The sequence below is a fragment of the Mustelus asterias genome, chromosome 11 (genome assembly GCF_964213995.1).
Source record: "Mustelus asterias chromosome 11, sMusAst1.hap1.1, whole genome shotgun sequence".
In the NCBI taxonomy this organism is placed as follows: Eukaryota; Metazoa; Chordata; class Chondrichthyes; order Carcharhiniformes; family Triakidae; genus Mustelus; species Mustelus asterias.
Genome location: NC_135811.1, coordinates 5,770,134 through 5,785,245, shown reverse-complemented (window position 1 = coordinate 5,785,245; position 15,112 = coordinate 5,770,134). Strand labels below are relative to the sequence as shown.

The following is a 15,112-nucleotide window of genomic DNA, read 5'->3' as shown; positions in this document are numbered from 1 at the left end:
GGTCAACTCCTTGCACCCATCTAATCTGTGCACAGTGTAAGCAGTTAACAATGAGGTCTCTCCGTGACTTTGATGTCCATTGTAAAGTTCATCCTGGACACAATGTCATTGAGTTTAGATTACCAACATTCACAGGTTAAGAATTGAAAGGATTTATATTTGATTTACCGTCCATTTTGGTAAGTATGTTATCTGGGCTGCATTGTTGTAATACCATGTCTCGTGTTAATTTGTCATGTCCTTATGCTTCGGGAGGTGGGCTAAAATTGCCATAAGATTTATTGTTAAACTACTGAATAAAGAATTATATTGACAGAGGAATTGGGGCTGGCTGTACCTCTGCCCTGTCAGCTGCAAGGGTGTTGGCTTGGCAGTACCTGGTCTGAGAAGCAAAGGAAGAAGAAAAGATTAAAGTGTTTTCATACCCTCAAAAAAAGTTAAGTCAGTTTTGTTTTATTCTAAGCACTGTTCAGTTATGTGTGGAGTTTTTTTTGCATACATAAGCTGATTTCTTAGTTTTCCTCCTCTTGCACTAGGAAGGAGGAAATTTAGGAGTTTTGCCAAGTGTACCTCTGGTTGACTGAAATGTGGAATGATTTCTTATTATATTGGATGCTATTTGACAGATCATATACCCTTCCAAATGAAGGATGTGGGGAAAAGACTAAAACAGCAACAAAGTCAATCTCGTGTTAGGCTAAAATTATTCTTGAATTCCACAGATTGTGAGCCTACAGGTGTTTCTGACTGGTCATTTGATGAAAACTGTCTCTTCTGTTGCTTGAGAAGAGAAAAAGTGAAGGTAAGAAGCAATTTGAAATATTTAATTTTAGTGACTGGTTGGTACACTTGGTTTAGAACAGAATGATGCTGCTCAGTTTATTAGGTTATGTAGCTGGAATGAAAAAAAATCTTTTCTTTTGGACTGTATTTTTTTTGAGGGTATGTACTTCTTCCTTTACTCTCTGCCAGACAAACCATGATCTATGTCAGGAGGCAGGGGTGTTGTGGTATTATCACTGGACTAGGAATCCAGAGACCCAGAGCAATGCTCTGGGGACCTGGGTTCGAATCCAACCATGGTAGATGGTGAAATTTGAATTCAACAAAAATCTGGAATTAAAAGTCTAATGATGACTATGAAACCATTGTTGATTGTCATAAAAACTCATCTGGTTCACTAATGTCTTTTAGGAAGGAAATCTGCCGTCATCACCTGGTCTGGCCTACATGTGACATCCAGAGCTCTTAATTGCTCTCAGTTCACGGGCAATTAGGGATGGGCAATATGTTGATGAGTTGTTACAAGGTGCATGAACAAACTTGGGTGCTGACTAGCCATCTGACTTTTCTTTCTGCATTCTTCCTCATCACCTCCCACCACAAAACTTTAAAGGGAGACTGCAAGCAGGCATGTAGTGGATTGGACCTTTGTGCAATCAATTCATTGCTGCTGATCCTCATTGAAGTTGAGTGGAAATAATTAGCTCTTAACCTAACTGAAGAATGAAGAAGAACCTGAATGAATATCATTCAAAGCACACTCAAGTTTGATAGCAAATTGTCAACTTTCTGCTTTAGACAAGTGTTTCTGGCTGGTGTCGATTCATTTGTGAAAGATGATGGGAAACCTGTGGTGAAATCACAAGCGATCATCTGGACTCGTTTTGATGGCTGAACAAACGAGAAATGTAAATTCTGTCATAAGTACCACATGTGAAATTGTCTCTCGTTGATGGTGTAGGAAGAACTCTGCTCATGCCTTGTTTACAGGACTTTCTGCTTTGGAGTTTCATGGTGGCGAATTCCTCCCCTCCACTGGTGTTGCTATTTGCATCGATCATCAGCTAGAGTTTCCCATTTGTTGTGATTGATGTTGAGGCTTTCATGTGTCTTTCGACAGTATCTTTGAATTGGAACTTTTGGCACCCTGCTGGTGTCTTGGCACGAGCCAGTGAAACCTCCTTTGCCTGATTAGTCCTCACCTGCTTGGCACGTTTGTCCTAGAAAGGACTGCTTTATTGGTGACTTCATCTTTATATGTCATGCCAAAGATGCATTGTAGATACTGGAGGTGGAAGTTATTGGATCTTTTTTCATGAATTATTCCTAAATTGGGTTTCATATCACTTTACAGATGTTGGGCAGAAATTTGCCGTCCTGCCTGCCACGGGAATTGTAGTGGGTAGGACAGGACCGTGCAAAGGTCCATTGACCTGTGGCACGGTGGCACAGTGGTTAGCACTGCTGCTTCACAGGCACCAGGGACCCGGGTTAGATTCCCGGCTTGAGTCACTGTCTGTGTGGAGCCTGCACGTTCTCCCTGTTCCTGCATGGGTTTCCTCCGGGTGCTCTGATTTCCTCCCACGGTCCAAAGACGTGCAGGTTAGGTGGATTGGCCATGCTCAATTGCTTCTTAGTGTCAGGGGGACGAGTAGGGTAATTACATGGGGTTACAGGGATAGGGCCTGGATGGGATTGTTGTCGGTGCAGGCTCGATGGGCCAAATGGCCTCCCCTGCACAGTAGAGATTCTATGACCTCAGGCGGAATTTTCCGGTCTTGGGGTGAGTGCAGCCGGAAAATCCCACCCGTTTTGTATGATGACAAAAAGGCTCTGTACGATGCCTTGTTTTGTCCAATACCTGGTGATGCTTTTAGCAATGAGTAATTTGTTTTCTCATATATAAAAAATTAAATAATGGATGCTGTTTCATCTTGTGTGATAGGCATAGCCAAAGTTTCAGTTACTTCATTCAATTATTTCACTCACTTAAGGTCTGGATCTCTTTGATGTTTCACTGCAACGCATATGATATGCTACCTAGAAGCTGAAAATTATAAGGAAACTGTAGTTTACTTTCCTTTTCAGTTACGGTCAGCAACAAATCATCACATTTGAAACTATCAATTTTTCTGATTGCTCACTGGTTTCCTTCTTGGTGATAGGTCAGGTTAATCTAATGCTGCCTATAACATATTGCTACCATTAACTGTTACTTGTGCGGCACGGTGGCACAGTGGTTAGCACTGCTGCCTCACAGCGCCAGGGACCTGAGTTCAATTCCCGGCTTGGGTCACTGTCTGTGTGGAGTTTGCACGTTCTCCCTGTGTCTCCGTGGGTTTTCTCCAGGTGCTCCGGTTTCCTCCCACAGTCTGGTTAGTTGTATTGACCCGAACAGGTGCCGGAATATGGCGACTAGGGGAATTTCACAATAACTTCATTGCAGTGTTAATGTAAGCCTTGTGATTAATAAATAAACTTTTTAAACTTTGTAATTTGAAATTTCCCAATTGCGAATAAACTTTAGTCGCATAATCCTAAAATGCTGACTTGTGACAAATGATCCATAATAAACAGTCCTAACTGTACTTGCAGTGACTATTTAGACAGTATTCCATTTTCCCCCACATCCAAATGTCAGCCTGTTTTTTATATTTACAGGTTCTGAAGGTCCTGCATTGTATTTCCAAATTGATGTCTTTTATTTTAAATTTCCAAAACTTACAGTTTTATTCCTTTTGCCTGGCTACCTGAAGCTGCTAGATACCATAGGACTGCCTACAAAATGATTGATTTTCATCAAAGGGAAAGATATTCAAAATTGACCAGTATTGTTAAAAGGACGTTTTTTTGTTTACCTTCAAATCTTCTTCTGAATGGTGTTTGATGCGAAGATTGGAAACATCAAATTAGTTTTCAATAAAGTAGTTTTCAGATCTGTCTGTATTTTTTGTTTCTATTTCAGATTTCCAGCATCGAACATAAGCTTAAATCAATAGCCTTGTCTCATGCTTTCATAATACCCTGCTTTCTTCAGTTAATTAATACTTCCTATAGTTACATTATTTTGAAAAGTTCATAAGCTAAAATACAGGCTGAATTCAACGGCCGTTCACACCCTGCCGCCGCTGCCTGAGAGAACAGAGAATTTGGTGTTCAGCCAAATCTCGTTCACTGCAGCAGGATGGGAGAATCCCGCTGGCGTGAACGGTCAGAGAATCCCACCCATAGAAACCAAAAGCTTTTTGGGCCATTTTAAAATGCTTAAAATTTAATAACAGAAGACTGAAATTTGGATGAAAACTTTCATAAAGACTGACTAAAGTTACACTAAATTTGAAATACAGAAGCAGGCTGAGACTGAAGAAAAATCAAGTGAAATACACATGGATGTTAGTTGAGGATTGGGATGATTCAGGTATGAGACTCGGGTGTGAGGCACTATACCTGAATTGGAGTATCTGCTGACACCATATAATCAGCCAGTTAGTTGGGAGGTGAGTTGAGGAAAGGTGGGACTTATGGGCAGGATTGCTGCACGTAGTGCACTTACAACAATCTGTTTATAGAAATGCTGGGAATTGCAGCAAACAGAACTTGTGACCAGAACAGTAGCAACTTCTCTGACATATCAGAGTAGGAAGGCAGTGCAGGGATCCCCTGCGGTCATCACTCTCCAAAACAGACATACTGTTTTGGATACTGATGGGGCAGATGTCTCACCAGGGAAAAGTGGCAGAAGCCAGGTTCATGGCACCGTGGCTGGCTCTGCTGCACAGGAGGGCAGGAAAAAGAGTGATAGGGGATTCAATTGTAAGGGGAATAGACAGGCGTTTCTGCAGATGCAAATAAGACTCCAGGGTGGTATGTTGCCTCTCTGATGCAAGAGTCAAGGGTGTCTCGGGCATTCTGGAGGGGAGGGTGAACAGTCAGCTGTCGTGGTGCATATAGGCACGAATGATATAGGTAAAAAACGGGATGAGGTCCTACAAGCTGAATTTAGGAAGTTAGGAGTTAAACTAAAAAGTAGGACCACAAAAGTAATGATCTCAGGATTGCTCCCAGTGCTAGTCAGAGTAGGAATGTCAGTATAGCTAAGATGAATATGTGGCTTGAGGGATGGTGCAAGAGGGAGGGATTCAAATTCCAGGGACATTGGAACTGGTTCTGGGGGAGATGGGACCAGTACAAATTGGATGGTCTCCACTTGGGCAGGATTGGAACCACAGTCCTAGGGGGAATGTTTGCTAGTGCTGTTGGGGGGGAGTTTAAACTAATGTGGCAGGGGAATGGGAACGGATGCAGAAAGTTAGAGGGAAGTAAAGTGGGGACATAAACAAAAGGCAATAAGGGGAAAAGTGGAAGGCAGAGAAACCAAAAACAAACACCAAAAGGGCCACAGTACAGAGTGCAGAGACTGTGGAGAACTCAGTGAATGGGTCCAGTAAGGCTAAGAGAAATAAAACACTGGGAGAGTGTACAAAACATGACAGAACAGATGGTCTGAGGTGTGTTTGTTTCAATGCAAGGAGTATGACAGGTAAGGTGGATGAACTTAGAGTCATAGAGGTTTACAGCATGGAAACAGGCCCTTTGGCCCATCTTGTCCATGCCGCCCTTTTTTTTGAAACCCCGAAGCTAATCCCAATTTCCTGCATTTGGCCCAAGTCCCTCTATACCCATCGTACCCATGTAACTATCTAAATGCTTTTTAAAAGATAAAATTGTACCCGCCTCTACAACTACCTCTGGCAGCTTGTTCCAGACACCCACCACCCTCTGTGTGGAAACAATTGCCCCTCTGGACACTTTTGTATCTCTCCCCTCGCACCTTAAACCTGTGCCCTCTAGTTTTAGACTCCCCTATCTTTGGGAAAAGATATTGACTATCTACCTTGTCTATGCCCCTCATTATTTTATAGACCTCTATAAGGCCACCCCTCAGCCTCCTACGCTCCAGAGAAACAAGTCCCAGTCTATTTAGCCTCTCCTTATAACTCAATCCATCAAGTCCCGGCAGCATTCTAGTAAATCTTTTCTGCACTCTTTCTAGTTTAATAATATCCTTTCTATAATAGGATAACCAGAATTGCACACAGTGTGGCCTTACCAATGTCTTGTACAACTTCAACAAGACATTCCAACTCCTGAATTCAATGTTCTGACTGATGAAACCAAGCATGTCGAATGCCTTCTTCACCACTCTGTCCACCTGTGACTTCACTTTCAAGGAGCTATGAACATGTACCCCTAGATCTCTTTGTTCTGTAACTCTCCCCAACGCCCTATCATTAACTGAGTAAGTCCTGCCCTGGTTCAATCTACCAAAATGCATCACCTCGCATTTGTCTAAATTAAACTCCATCTGCCATTCGTCAGCCCACTGGCCCAATTGATCAAGATCCCGTTGCTATTGGAGATGACTTTCTTCACTGTCCACTATGCCACCAATCTTGGTGTCATCTGCAAACTTACTAACCATGCCCCCTATATTCTCATCCAAATCATTAATATAAATGACAAATAACAGTGGACCCAGCATTGATTCCTGAGGCACACCGCTGGTCACAGACCTCCAGTTTGAAAAACAACTCTCTACAACCACCCTCTGGCTTCTGTCAAGAAGCCAATTTTGTATCCATTTAGATACCTCACCCTGGATCCCGTGAGATTTAACTTTATGCAACAACCTACCATGCGGTACCTTGTCAAAGGCCTTGCTAAAGTCCATGTAGACAACATCAACTGCACTGCCCTCATCTACCTTCTTGGTTACCCCTTCAAAAAACTCAATCAAATTTGTGAGACATGATTTTCCACTCACAAAGCCATGTTGACTGTCCCTAATCAGTCCTTGCATCTCTAAATGCCTGTAGATCCTGTCTCTCAAAATACCTTCCAACAATTTACCCACCACAGATGTGAGGCTCACTGGTCTGTAGTTCCCTGGTTTTTCCCTGCAGCCCTTCTTAAACAAAGGCACAACATTTGCCACTCTCCAATCTTCAGGGACCTCACCCGTGACCATCGATGATTCAAATATCTCGGCTAGGGGACCTGCAATTTCCTCCCTAGCCTCCCACCACGTCCTGGGATATACTTCATCAGGTCCTGCAGATTTATCTACCTTGATGCGCTTTAAGACTTCCAGCACCACCACCTCTGTAATATGTACACTCCTCAAGACATCACTATTTATTTCCCCAAGTTCCCTAACATCCATGCTTTTCTCAACAGTAAATACTGATGAGAAATATTCATTTAGGATCTCACCCATCTCTTGTGCATGCGCACATAGATGACCTTGTTGATTCTTAAGAGGCCCTACTCTCTCCCTTGTTACTCTTTTGCCCTTTATGTATTTGTAGAAGCTCTTTGGATTCTCCTTTGCCTTATCTGTCAAAACAATTTTGTGTCCCTTTTTGCGCTCCTGATTTCTCTCTTTACTCTACTCCTACACCCCCATACTCTTCAAGAGATTCACTTGATCCCAGCTGCCTATGCACGTCATGTGCCTCTTCTTCTTGACCAGGGCCCTTAAAGCTTGAGCTTGGATTACTACATGGGACTCGAAGGGCAGGACTGGCAGTTTAATATTCCAGGATTTAGATGCCTCAGGCGGGATAGAGAGGGTGAAAAAGAGGTAGGGGTATTGCTTTACTGATCAGGGAGAATATCACAGCTATGCAGAGGGAGGACACCTTGGTTGGATCATGTAGTGAGGCCATATGGGTAGAACTCAGGAACAAGAGCGGTGCAATCACACTGTTGGGGTTGTACTACAGACCTCCCAACAGCCAGCATGAGGTGGAGGAACTGATATGTCAGCAGATTATGGGAAGATGTAAAAACAACAGGGTTGTCGTGATGGGTGATTTTAACTTTCCCAACATAGACTAGGCTTCCTTTAGTGCCGGGGCTTGGACGGGGCAGAGTTTGTTCAGTGTGTCCAAGAGTGCTTCTTGAGGCATTATGTAGATAGTCCTACCCGGGAAGGGGCTATCTTAGACCTGGTTCTGGGAAACACGCCTGGACAGGTGATTGATATCTCATTGGGGGACCATTTTGGGAACAATGGTCACAATTCTATAAATTTCAAGATACTTGTAGAAAAGGATAGAAGTAGTCCCAGAGTGAAAGTACTAAACTGGGGGAAGGCTAACTACGACAGTATTAGGCAGGAGCTAGGGAACGTAGACAGGGGTGGCTGTTTGAGGGTAAATCCATATCCGATATGTGGGAGTCTTGTAAAAGTCAGTTGTTAACAATGTGGGATAAGTATGTCCCTGTAAAAATGAAGGATAAAGATGGCAAGATTCAGGAACCCTGAATGACGAGAGATTGTGAGCTTAGTGACAAAGAAGAAGAAGGCATACATAAATTTCAGGAAATTGAAAATCGATAAGGCTCTTGAGGAATACAAAGCAGGAAAGAGCTTAAACAGGGGCATAGGGCAAAAAGAGGCCATGAGATGTTCTTAGCAGACAGGATTAATGAGAATCCCAAGCCTTTTTATGCATATATAAGGAGGAAGAGGATAGGTTCACTCAAGGACAGTGGAGCGTATAGCATGCTGACCTTCATCAGCCGGGGCATTGAGTATAGGAATTAGAAAATCATGTTGCAGCTATACAAGACTTTGGTTAGGCCACATTTGGAGTATTGTGTACAATTCTGGTCGCCACACTACCGGAAGGATGTTGATGCATTGGAATGGGTGCAGAAGAGATTTACCAGGATGTTGCCTGGTTTGGATGCTATGGCCTATGAAGAAAGGTTGAACAAACTTGGTTTGTGTGTGGAGCCAGGTGAGGTGGGTGAGGTCCTTAACGAGTACTTTGCATCAGTATTCACAAAGGAGAAGGATGTGGTAGATGGTGATTGTAGAAAGGAGGATGCTGACATTCAAGGACCTGTTGAGATAAAAAGGAAGGAGGTATTGGAGGTTTTGAAAAACATTAAGGTGGACAAGATCCCAGGGCCAGATAGGATCTATCCCAGAAAACTGAGGAGGCGAGGGAAGAAATTGCTGAGGCCTTGGCCAAAATCTTTGTATCCCCTTTAGCCACGGGCGAGGTACCAGAGGATTGGAGAGTAGCTAACATTGTTCCTCTGTTTAAGAAGGGCAGAAGAGACAATCCAGGAAATTACAGGCCTGTGAGCTTTAGATCAATGGTGGGGAAATTATTGGAGAACATTTTGAGGGACAGGATGTATTCAGATCTGGAGGAGAATAGGCTTATTAGCGATAGGCAGCATGGTTTTGTGAAGGGGAGGTCGTGTCTCTCAAATCTGATTGAGTTCTTTGAGGAAATGACAAGAAAAATTGACCAGGGCAGTGGATGTTGTATATATGGACTTTAGTAAAACTCATGGCAGGCTGATACAGAAGGTGAAGTCATATGGGATCCAAAGTGAGCTGGTAAGATGGATACAAAACTAGCTTGGGCATAGAAAGCAAAGAGTAGCAGTGGAAGGGTACATTTCTAAGTGGAGGTCTGTGGCAAGTGGTGTTCCACAAGGATCAGTGCTGGGGCTGTTGTTTGTAATATATATAAATAATTTGGAGGAAAATGTAGGTGGTCTGATTAGTAAATTTTCAGATGATACAAAAATAGGGGGAAATAGCGGATAGTGAGGAGGATTGTCAGAGGGTACAACAGGATATAAATTGGCTGGAGACCTGGGCTGAAAGATGGCAGAAGGAATCTAACCTGGGCAAATGTGAGGTGATGCGATTTGGAAGGTCTACTGCAGAAGTAAATGGTACAGTAAATGGTACAGTCCTTAGGAATATTAGCATACAGATGGATCTAGGCATGCAGATCCACAGTTCTCTGAAGGTGGCAACTCAGGTGATCAAGAAGGGTTATGGAATGCTGACCTTCATCAGCCGGGGCGTTGAGTATAGAAATTGGAAAATCATGTTGCAGCGATATAAGAATTTGGTTAGGCCACATTTGGAGTATTGTGTACAATTCTGATCGCCACACTATCGGAAGGATGTTAATGCATTGGAAAGGCTGTAGAAGAGATTTACCAGGATGTTGCCTGATCTGGGCAATATGGACTATGAAGAAAGGTTGAACAAACTTAAATTTTTTTATTGGAGCATCAGAGGATGAAGTGGGGGGGGATCTGATAGAGGTTTACAAGATTATGACAGGCTTGGATAGAGTGGATAGTCCACTCTATCCGAGAGTCTTTTTCTCAGGGTCGAAGGGTCAATTACTCAGGCATAGGTTGAGATTGAGAGGGGGAAAGTTTAAAAATGATAAAAGGGACAAGTTTTTCACACACAGTGGTGATTGCCTGGAACGTGGTGTTGGAAGAGGTGGTGGAGGCAAATTCCATAACGTTCAAGAGGCATCTGAATTGATACATGAATAGGCAAGGAATAGAGGGATATGAACCACGCAGAGGCAAGAAAATATTAGATTAGAGAGGCATTTCTGTCGGCACAGACTTGGTGGGCTGAAGGGTGTGTTCCTGTGCTTGCTGTTCGTTGTTCTTTGTTCTCCAGATAAAAGCATTTTCCAGCAAAATATAGTGAATGAAGGATAGCTATATAATACAAATTATGCAGGTAAAATTGATCCAATTTTTGCAGTTCAGACTCCAGTCATGATTGACAGTGAAATGATTCTTCATCTCCATTTTTACCAGCCTTCATGATGCCACTATAGGTAGTCTGACAGAGTAGCCACCTGAAACTCCTTTCAGACTTGAATATGGAAAAGGACTAAAACTCCTTATTTTGTGCATGTTGCAATTCAGGGTTTTGAGTAGGACAACTGATTTTCTTTCTTTGTTTTCACAAGCTAACTTGGCAGATGGAATATAATGTTGGAAAATGTGAAGTTATGCATAGGATTATCAGATCAGTCATGATCTTATTGAATGGTGGAGCAAACTGGATGGACCGAGTGGCCTACTTAAGCTCCTATGTCTTATGGTCTTATTTTGTACTTTGCGATTCATACCTGGCACAAAGGAAGATGGTTGGGGTTGTTGCAGGTCAATCATCTGTTTCAGGATATCATTGCAGGAGTTCCTCAGGGTAGTGTCCTAGGCCCAACCATCTTCAGCTACTTCATCAGTGACCTTCCTTCCAACATAAGATCAGAAGTGGGGATATTCACTGCTGACTGCAGAATGTTCAGCACTATTCACGATTCCTCAGATACTGAAAGGCTCCATGTTCAAATGCAGCAAAACCTGAACAATATCTAGGCTTGGGCTGACAAGTGGCAAGTATCATTTGTGCCAGGCAATGACAAGAGTGAAACTAACCATCTCCGCTTGATGTTCAGTGGCATTAGCATCACTGATTCCCACACTATCAAAAACCTGGAGGTTATGATTGACCAGAAACTAAACTGGACTAGCCATATAAATACTTTCGTCTACGAGAACAGGTCAGGGGCTAGGAATCCTGCAATGAGTATCTCACCTCCTGACTCCCCAAATACTGACCACCACACAAATCAGGAATGTGATGGAATATTCTCCACTTGTCTGGATGAGTGCCGCTCCAACAACACTTGAGGAGCTCAACACCATATAGGACAAAGCAACCCGCTTGATTGGCACCCTAGGAACTCACCAAGGCTCCTTGGACCGCACCTTCCAAACCCACAATTGCTGCCATCTGGACGCACAAGGGGAGCAGATACATGGGAACATCACCTCATGGAAGTTCTCCAAGCCACTCATGATCCTGACTTGGAAATATATCGCCGTTCCTTCACTGTCACTGAGTCAAAATCCTGAATCTCCCTCCCTAACAACACTGGTTGAACTTGCACCACATGGACCGCAGCAGTTCAAGCGGGCAGCTCACCACCACCTTCTCAAGAGCATTTAGGGATGGGCACTAAATGCTGGTTGAGCCAGCGACACCCACATCCCATGAAAGAATAAAAAAAGCATTTTTCCAATGACCAATTTTCATAGAGCTGTTTGATTTCAAGGATGAATAATTACCCCATTTTCAGTCAGACACTGGAATATACGTAGCCTTCTGCTATGCTGCACATTTTCTTTGAATAGACAAACGTTACACATGAATCAGAGGGAGTTTTCTCAGCCAAAGGCAATTAATTTGTTTACTATTAAGTGGTAAGATGGAATACAAGATAATTCTTCCTGAAGTTAAAATAGCAAAGTCAATATTGAGCCAGCTGCCTTTTCTGTAACTTACTGGTGAAAAAATGTTAGTAGGCTTTGCTGCTTTGTGAAACAACATCCTGCTTACGTAAATTCAGTATGATTTACCTTGCTACTGCCTTTCTGTATCCGCTAGTTATAATTACAATATTATTTATACAGCAAAAGCCTCATGTTAGGAAAATCTCAATCTTGGAGTACAATACACAGCTGAACTGAAAAACCTTCCAGTTTTGAACCAGTTATTTCTTTCAAAGTTAAGGTTTTACGATTATTCAATCTTTGCCTGTGAGAAAAATATTCTTAAATGCTAGTAGATAATTTCCTGAATGCATCAGTATGACAGTAGATCATTTCCTGATCACACAGGTATTCTAGTTCACAATGGAAAGATGTTTTAAATGGTTTTACAAAGACTAGTGAGTCAGCTAACACATTTTGCATTATTGTTTCACATTTCCAGGCTAGTTTCTTAACAAAAAAGAATTCTCTGGTTAATTATATTATGAAAGACTTTATTTGTGCTTTTGGAATTACACACTTTGCATTATCTTTAAATAAAGAGCATAAACCACAACATTTGTGGTTGCACCATGCATGCTGCCAGTATCCTGTTGGGGTAGTAGCAATCATACCTCCACCTTCCATTCTTGCAGCTCTCAAAGCACTAGCTCCCCGGTGATTTTGGATCTATAGAGTTTGCCTGCCTTATGTTATCAGCAATCAGCTACAGGAATACTGTCGACTTGTTGTCAATATCGAAGTACCAGAGATACTAAAACAAAACATTGCAGCTGCTGGAAATCTGAAAAATGAACAAAAAGTGATCCTGCCATGCCTGCTGAGCATTTCTAGCATTTTCTGTTTTACGTCCAGAGATGCCAATGGTTTAGTGAGTCTCTCTAGCTTGCTGTGAAAACTACCTCCCTGTGCTACCTCCAAAACAACAGGGTAACTGCAAGAATGGGGCCATCATTGGACAGTATTATCACTGTAGCAGTACAAATGTTGTGCCATTCCAATAGCACAACCCTAACAAGTAACATTCACGCCACACATGCCATCACCAATAAGACACACTAACCACCACCCCTTGACATTCAGTGGTGTAACCGTCACTGAATCCCTTACTGTCAACATCCTTGGGGTTACCATTGACCAGAAACTCAACTGGACTCACCACATAAACACAGTGGCTACAACAGCAGGTCAGAGGTTAGGAATACTGCAGCGAGTAACTCACCTCCTGACTCCCCAAAGCTGATCCACCATCTACAAGGCACAAATCAGGAGTGTAATGGAATACTCCCCACTTGCCTGGATGGGTGCAGCTCCAACAACACTCAAGAAACTTGACACCATCCAGCACAAACTAGCCCACTTGATTGGCTGCACATCTACAAACATCCACCCCCTCCACCATTCAGTAGCAGCAGTGTATACTATTTACAAGTTGCACTGCAGCAATTCACCAAAGATACTTAGACAGCACCTTGTAAACCCATGACCACTTCCATCACAAGGGCAGAAGATATATGGGAACACCACCACATGCAAGTTCCCCTCCAAGCCACTCACCGTCCTGACATGGAAATATATTGTCATTCCTTCGCAGTTGCGGGGTCAAAATCCTGGAATTCCCTCCGTAATGGCATTGTGGGTCAACCCACAGAAAATGGACTGCAGCGATTCAAAAAGGCAGCTCATCACCTTCTCAAGGGCAACTAGGGGTGGACAATAAATGCTGGCCAGCCAGCGATGCCCATGTCCCACGAATGAATATAAGAACCCTAAGTTTAATGGAACTTTTTAAACCTTATGGATCAGAGAATTAACAGAGACCATTGGGATCTTTGGACTGGCTGAATAACACGCGAGCGACTTAAATCATATTTTCTAAGTGAGAAACATATCTGATCTCTGATGTGTATATCAAGGATGCACTGATCTGCTTCATATCGGTAACAATTGATCTAGACAACTTGTATTCCTGTTTAAAAAACCCTCAACAGACGTCAATAAAACAATTAGATAGGAGAAAAAAACTTATTAGAACACTGAATCAGTTACAGGGTGTTATTTCGAGTACAATGTCCAAAGCTGTTCAATGACCAAAGAAAGATTGGAAATTACAGTGGTACGTTCACCTATATCCTGATATGATAACATCCCAATGCACTCAATCTGCATTCTCAAACTGTACTTGCTCACATACATATCTGTACACTCACCACAGACACGCCTCCTCATCCAAATGCCATGCTTCTTCTTCATTGTCATCCGAAACAAATGCTCTCCATCCATGCATCCATTTGATACAGGCCATTAGTCTCATCAACAATCTCTCTTTCCTTGCAGAATAGAGCACATAACATGAGGGACAGACAGAGAACTGCTTCTCCAGCCACCTCACAACTGACACCACCTGCTCTGCAGGGTTCTCACAGCTATGTGGTGATAAGATTTAATATCAGATAGCCTTATGGTACAGAACACTCCCTCATATTGACTTTAACTGGGAATGAAGTATCATGTGCATACTCACCAGTTAAAGCATTCTTATCTTGACAATTCATGTCTTTTAATCTCAAACAGGATTTTCAAGCGTCCAACAGGAGAAGGCTGATGACTCCTAAGAAGAGATCACTCCCTCTGAGAATACACCACTGCAGAATTTGAGCAGACAGTGCACTTGCTGAGATGCTCAATTAGTGGAATCAGTAAGGCAGATGGTTGGGTTTCATCTTATGATTCCCATGTCATGAGTGAGCAAGAGTCGATGGTGGAGACAGGGACAATAGTGGAGAGTCCACCCTGGAGGCCGCAGGATGGTCCAAGCTCTGCTCAGCTGGACATGGATGCTGTGCCTTTGGGCTGATGACAAGCAGGGTATTTCTGGAGCAGCGTAAGAGAATATACAATGTTTTGGCAGGCAATCCAGTCTTTGAGATGGTGCCTTTGTTCATGGAAAAAGTGACCACCTGCATGGCCTTCACTGTTGGCTTTCTCACTATGCCACCTTGAATAGGGTGCATGGTACCCTAGCCTTGGCCATTTACCTGCTAGTTTGGAGCAAAGTGCTCTGTAGCTTATTGCTAGCAGGAAAGTGTGAAGTGTATGTGAAGGATGATGGCGAAAGGGACATGGAAGTTGGGACTTG

General features: G+C 42.9%; 1 protein-coding gene across 12 annotated transcripts in view; it reads left to right on the top strand.

Moving 5' to 3' along the window:
• The window catches only part of LOC144500329 (uncharacterized), a 157,547-nt gene that overhangs the window by 22,554 nt on the left and 119,881 nt on the right, over positions 1 to 15,112 (top strand). For 7 of the 12 annotated variants that reach the window (XR_013498966.1, XM_078223059.1, XM_078223055.1 and 4 more), the window contains one exon: positions 723 to 802. The exons of 4 other annotated variants lie outside the window; for them this stretch is intronic. Coding sequence is in view for 2 of the 8 variants with exons in the window: in XM_078223055.1 (XP_078079181.1) it covers positions 723 to 802 (80 nt within the window). In the remaining 6 variants the exon portion in view is untranslated. Of the gene's footprint in view, positions 1 to 722; positions 803 to 15,112 lie in introns of those variants that run through there. One more of the 12 variants, XM_078223064.1, reaches the window with a different exon arrangement.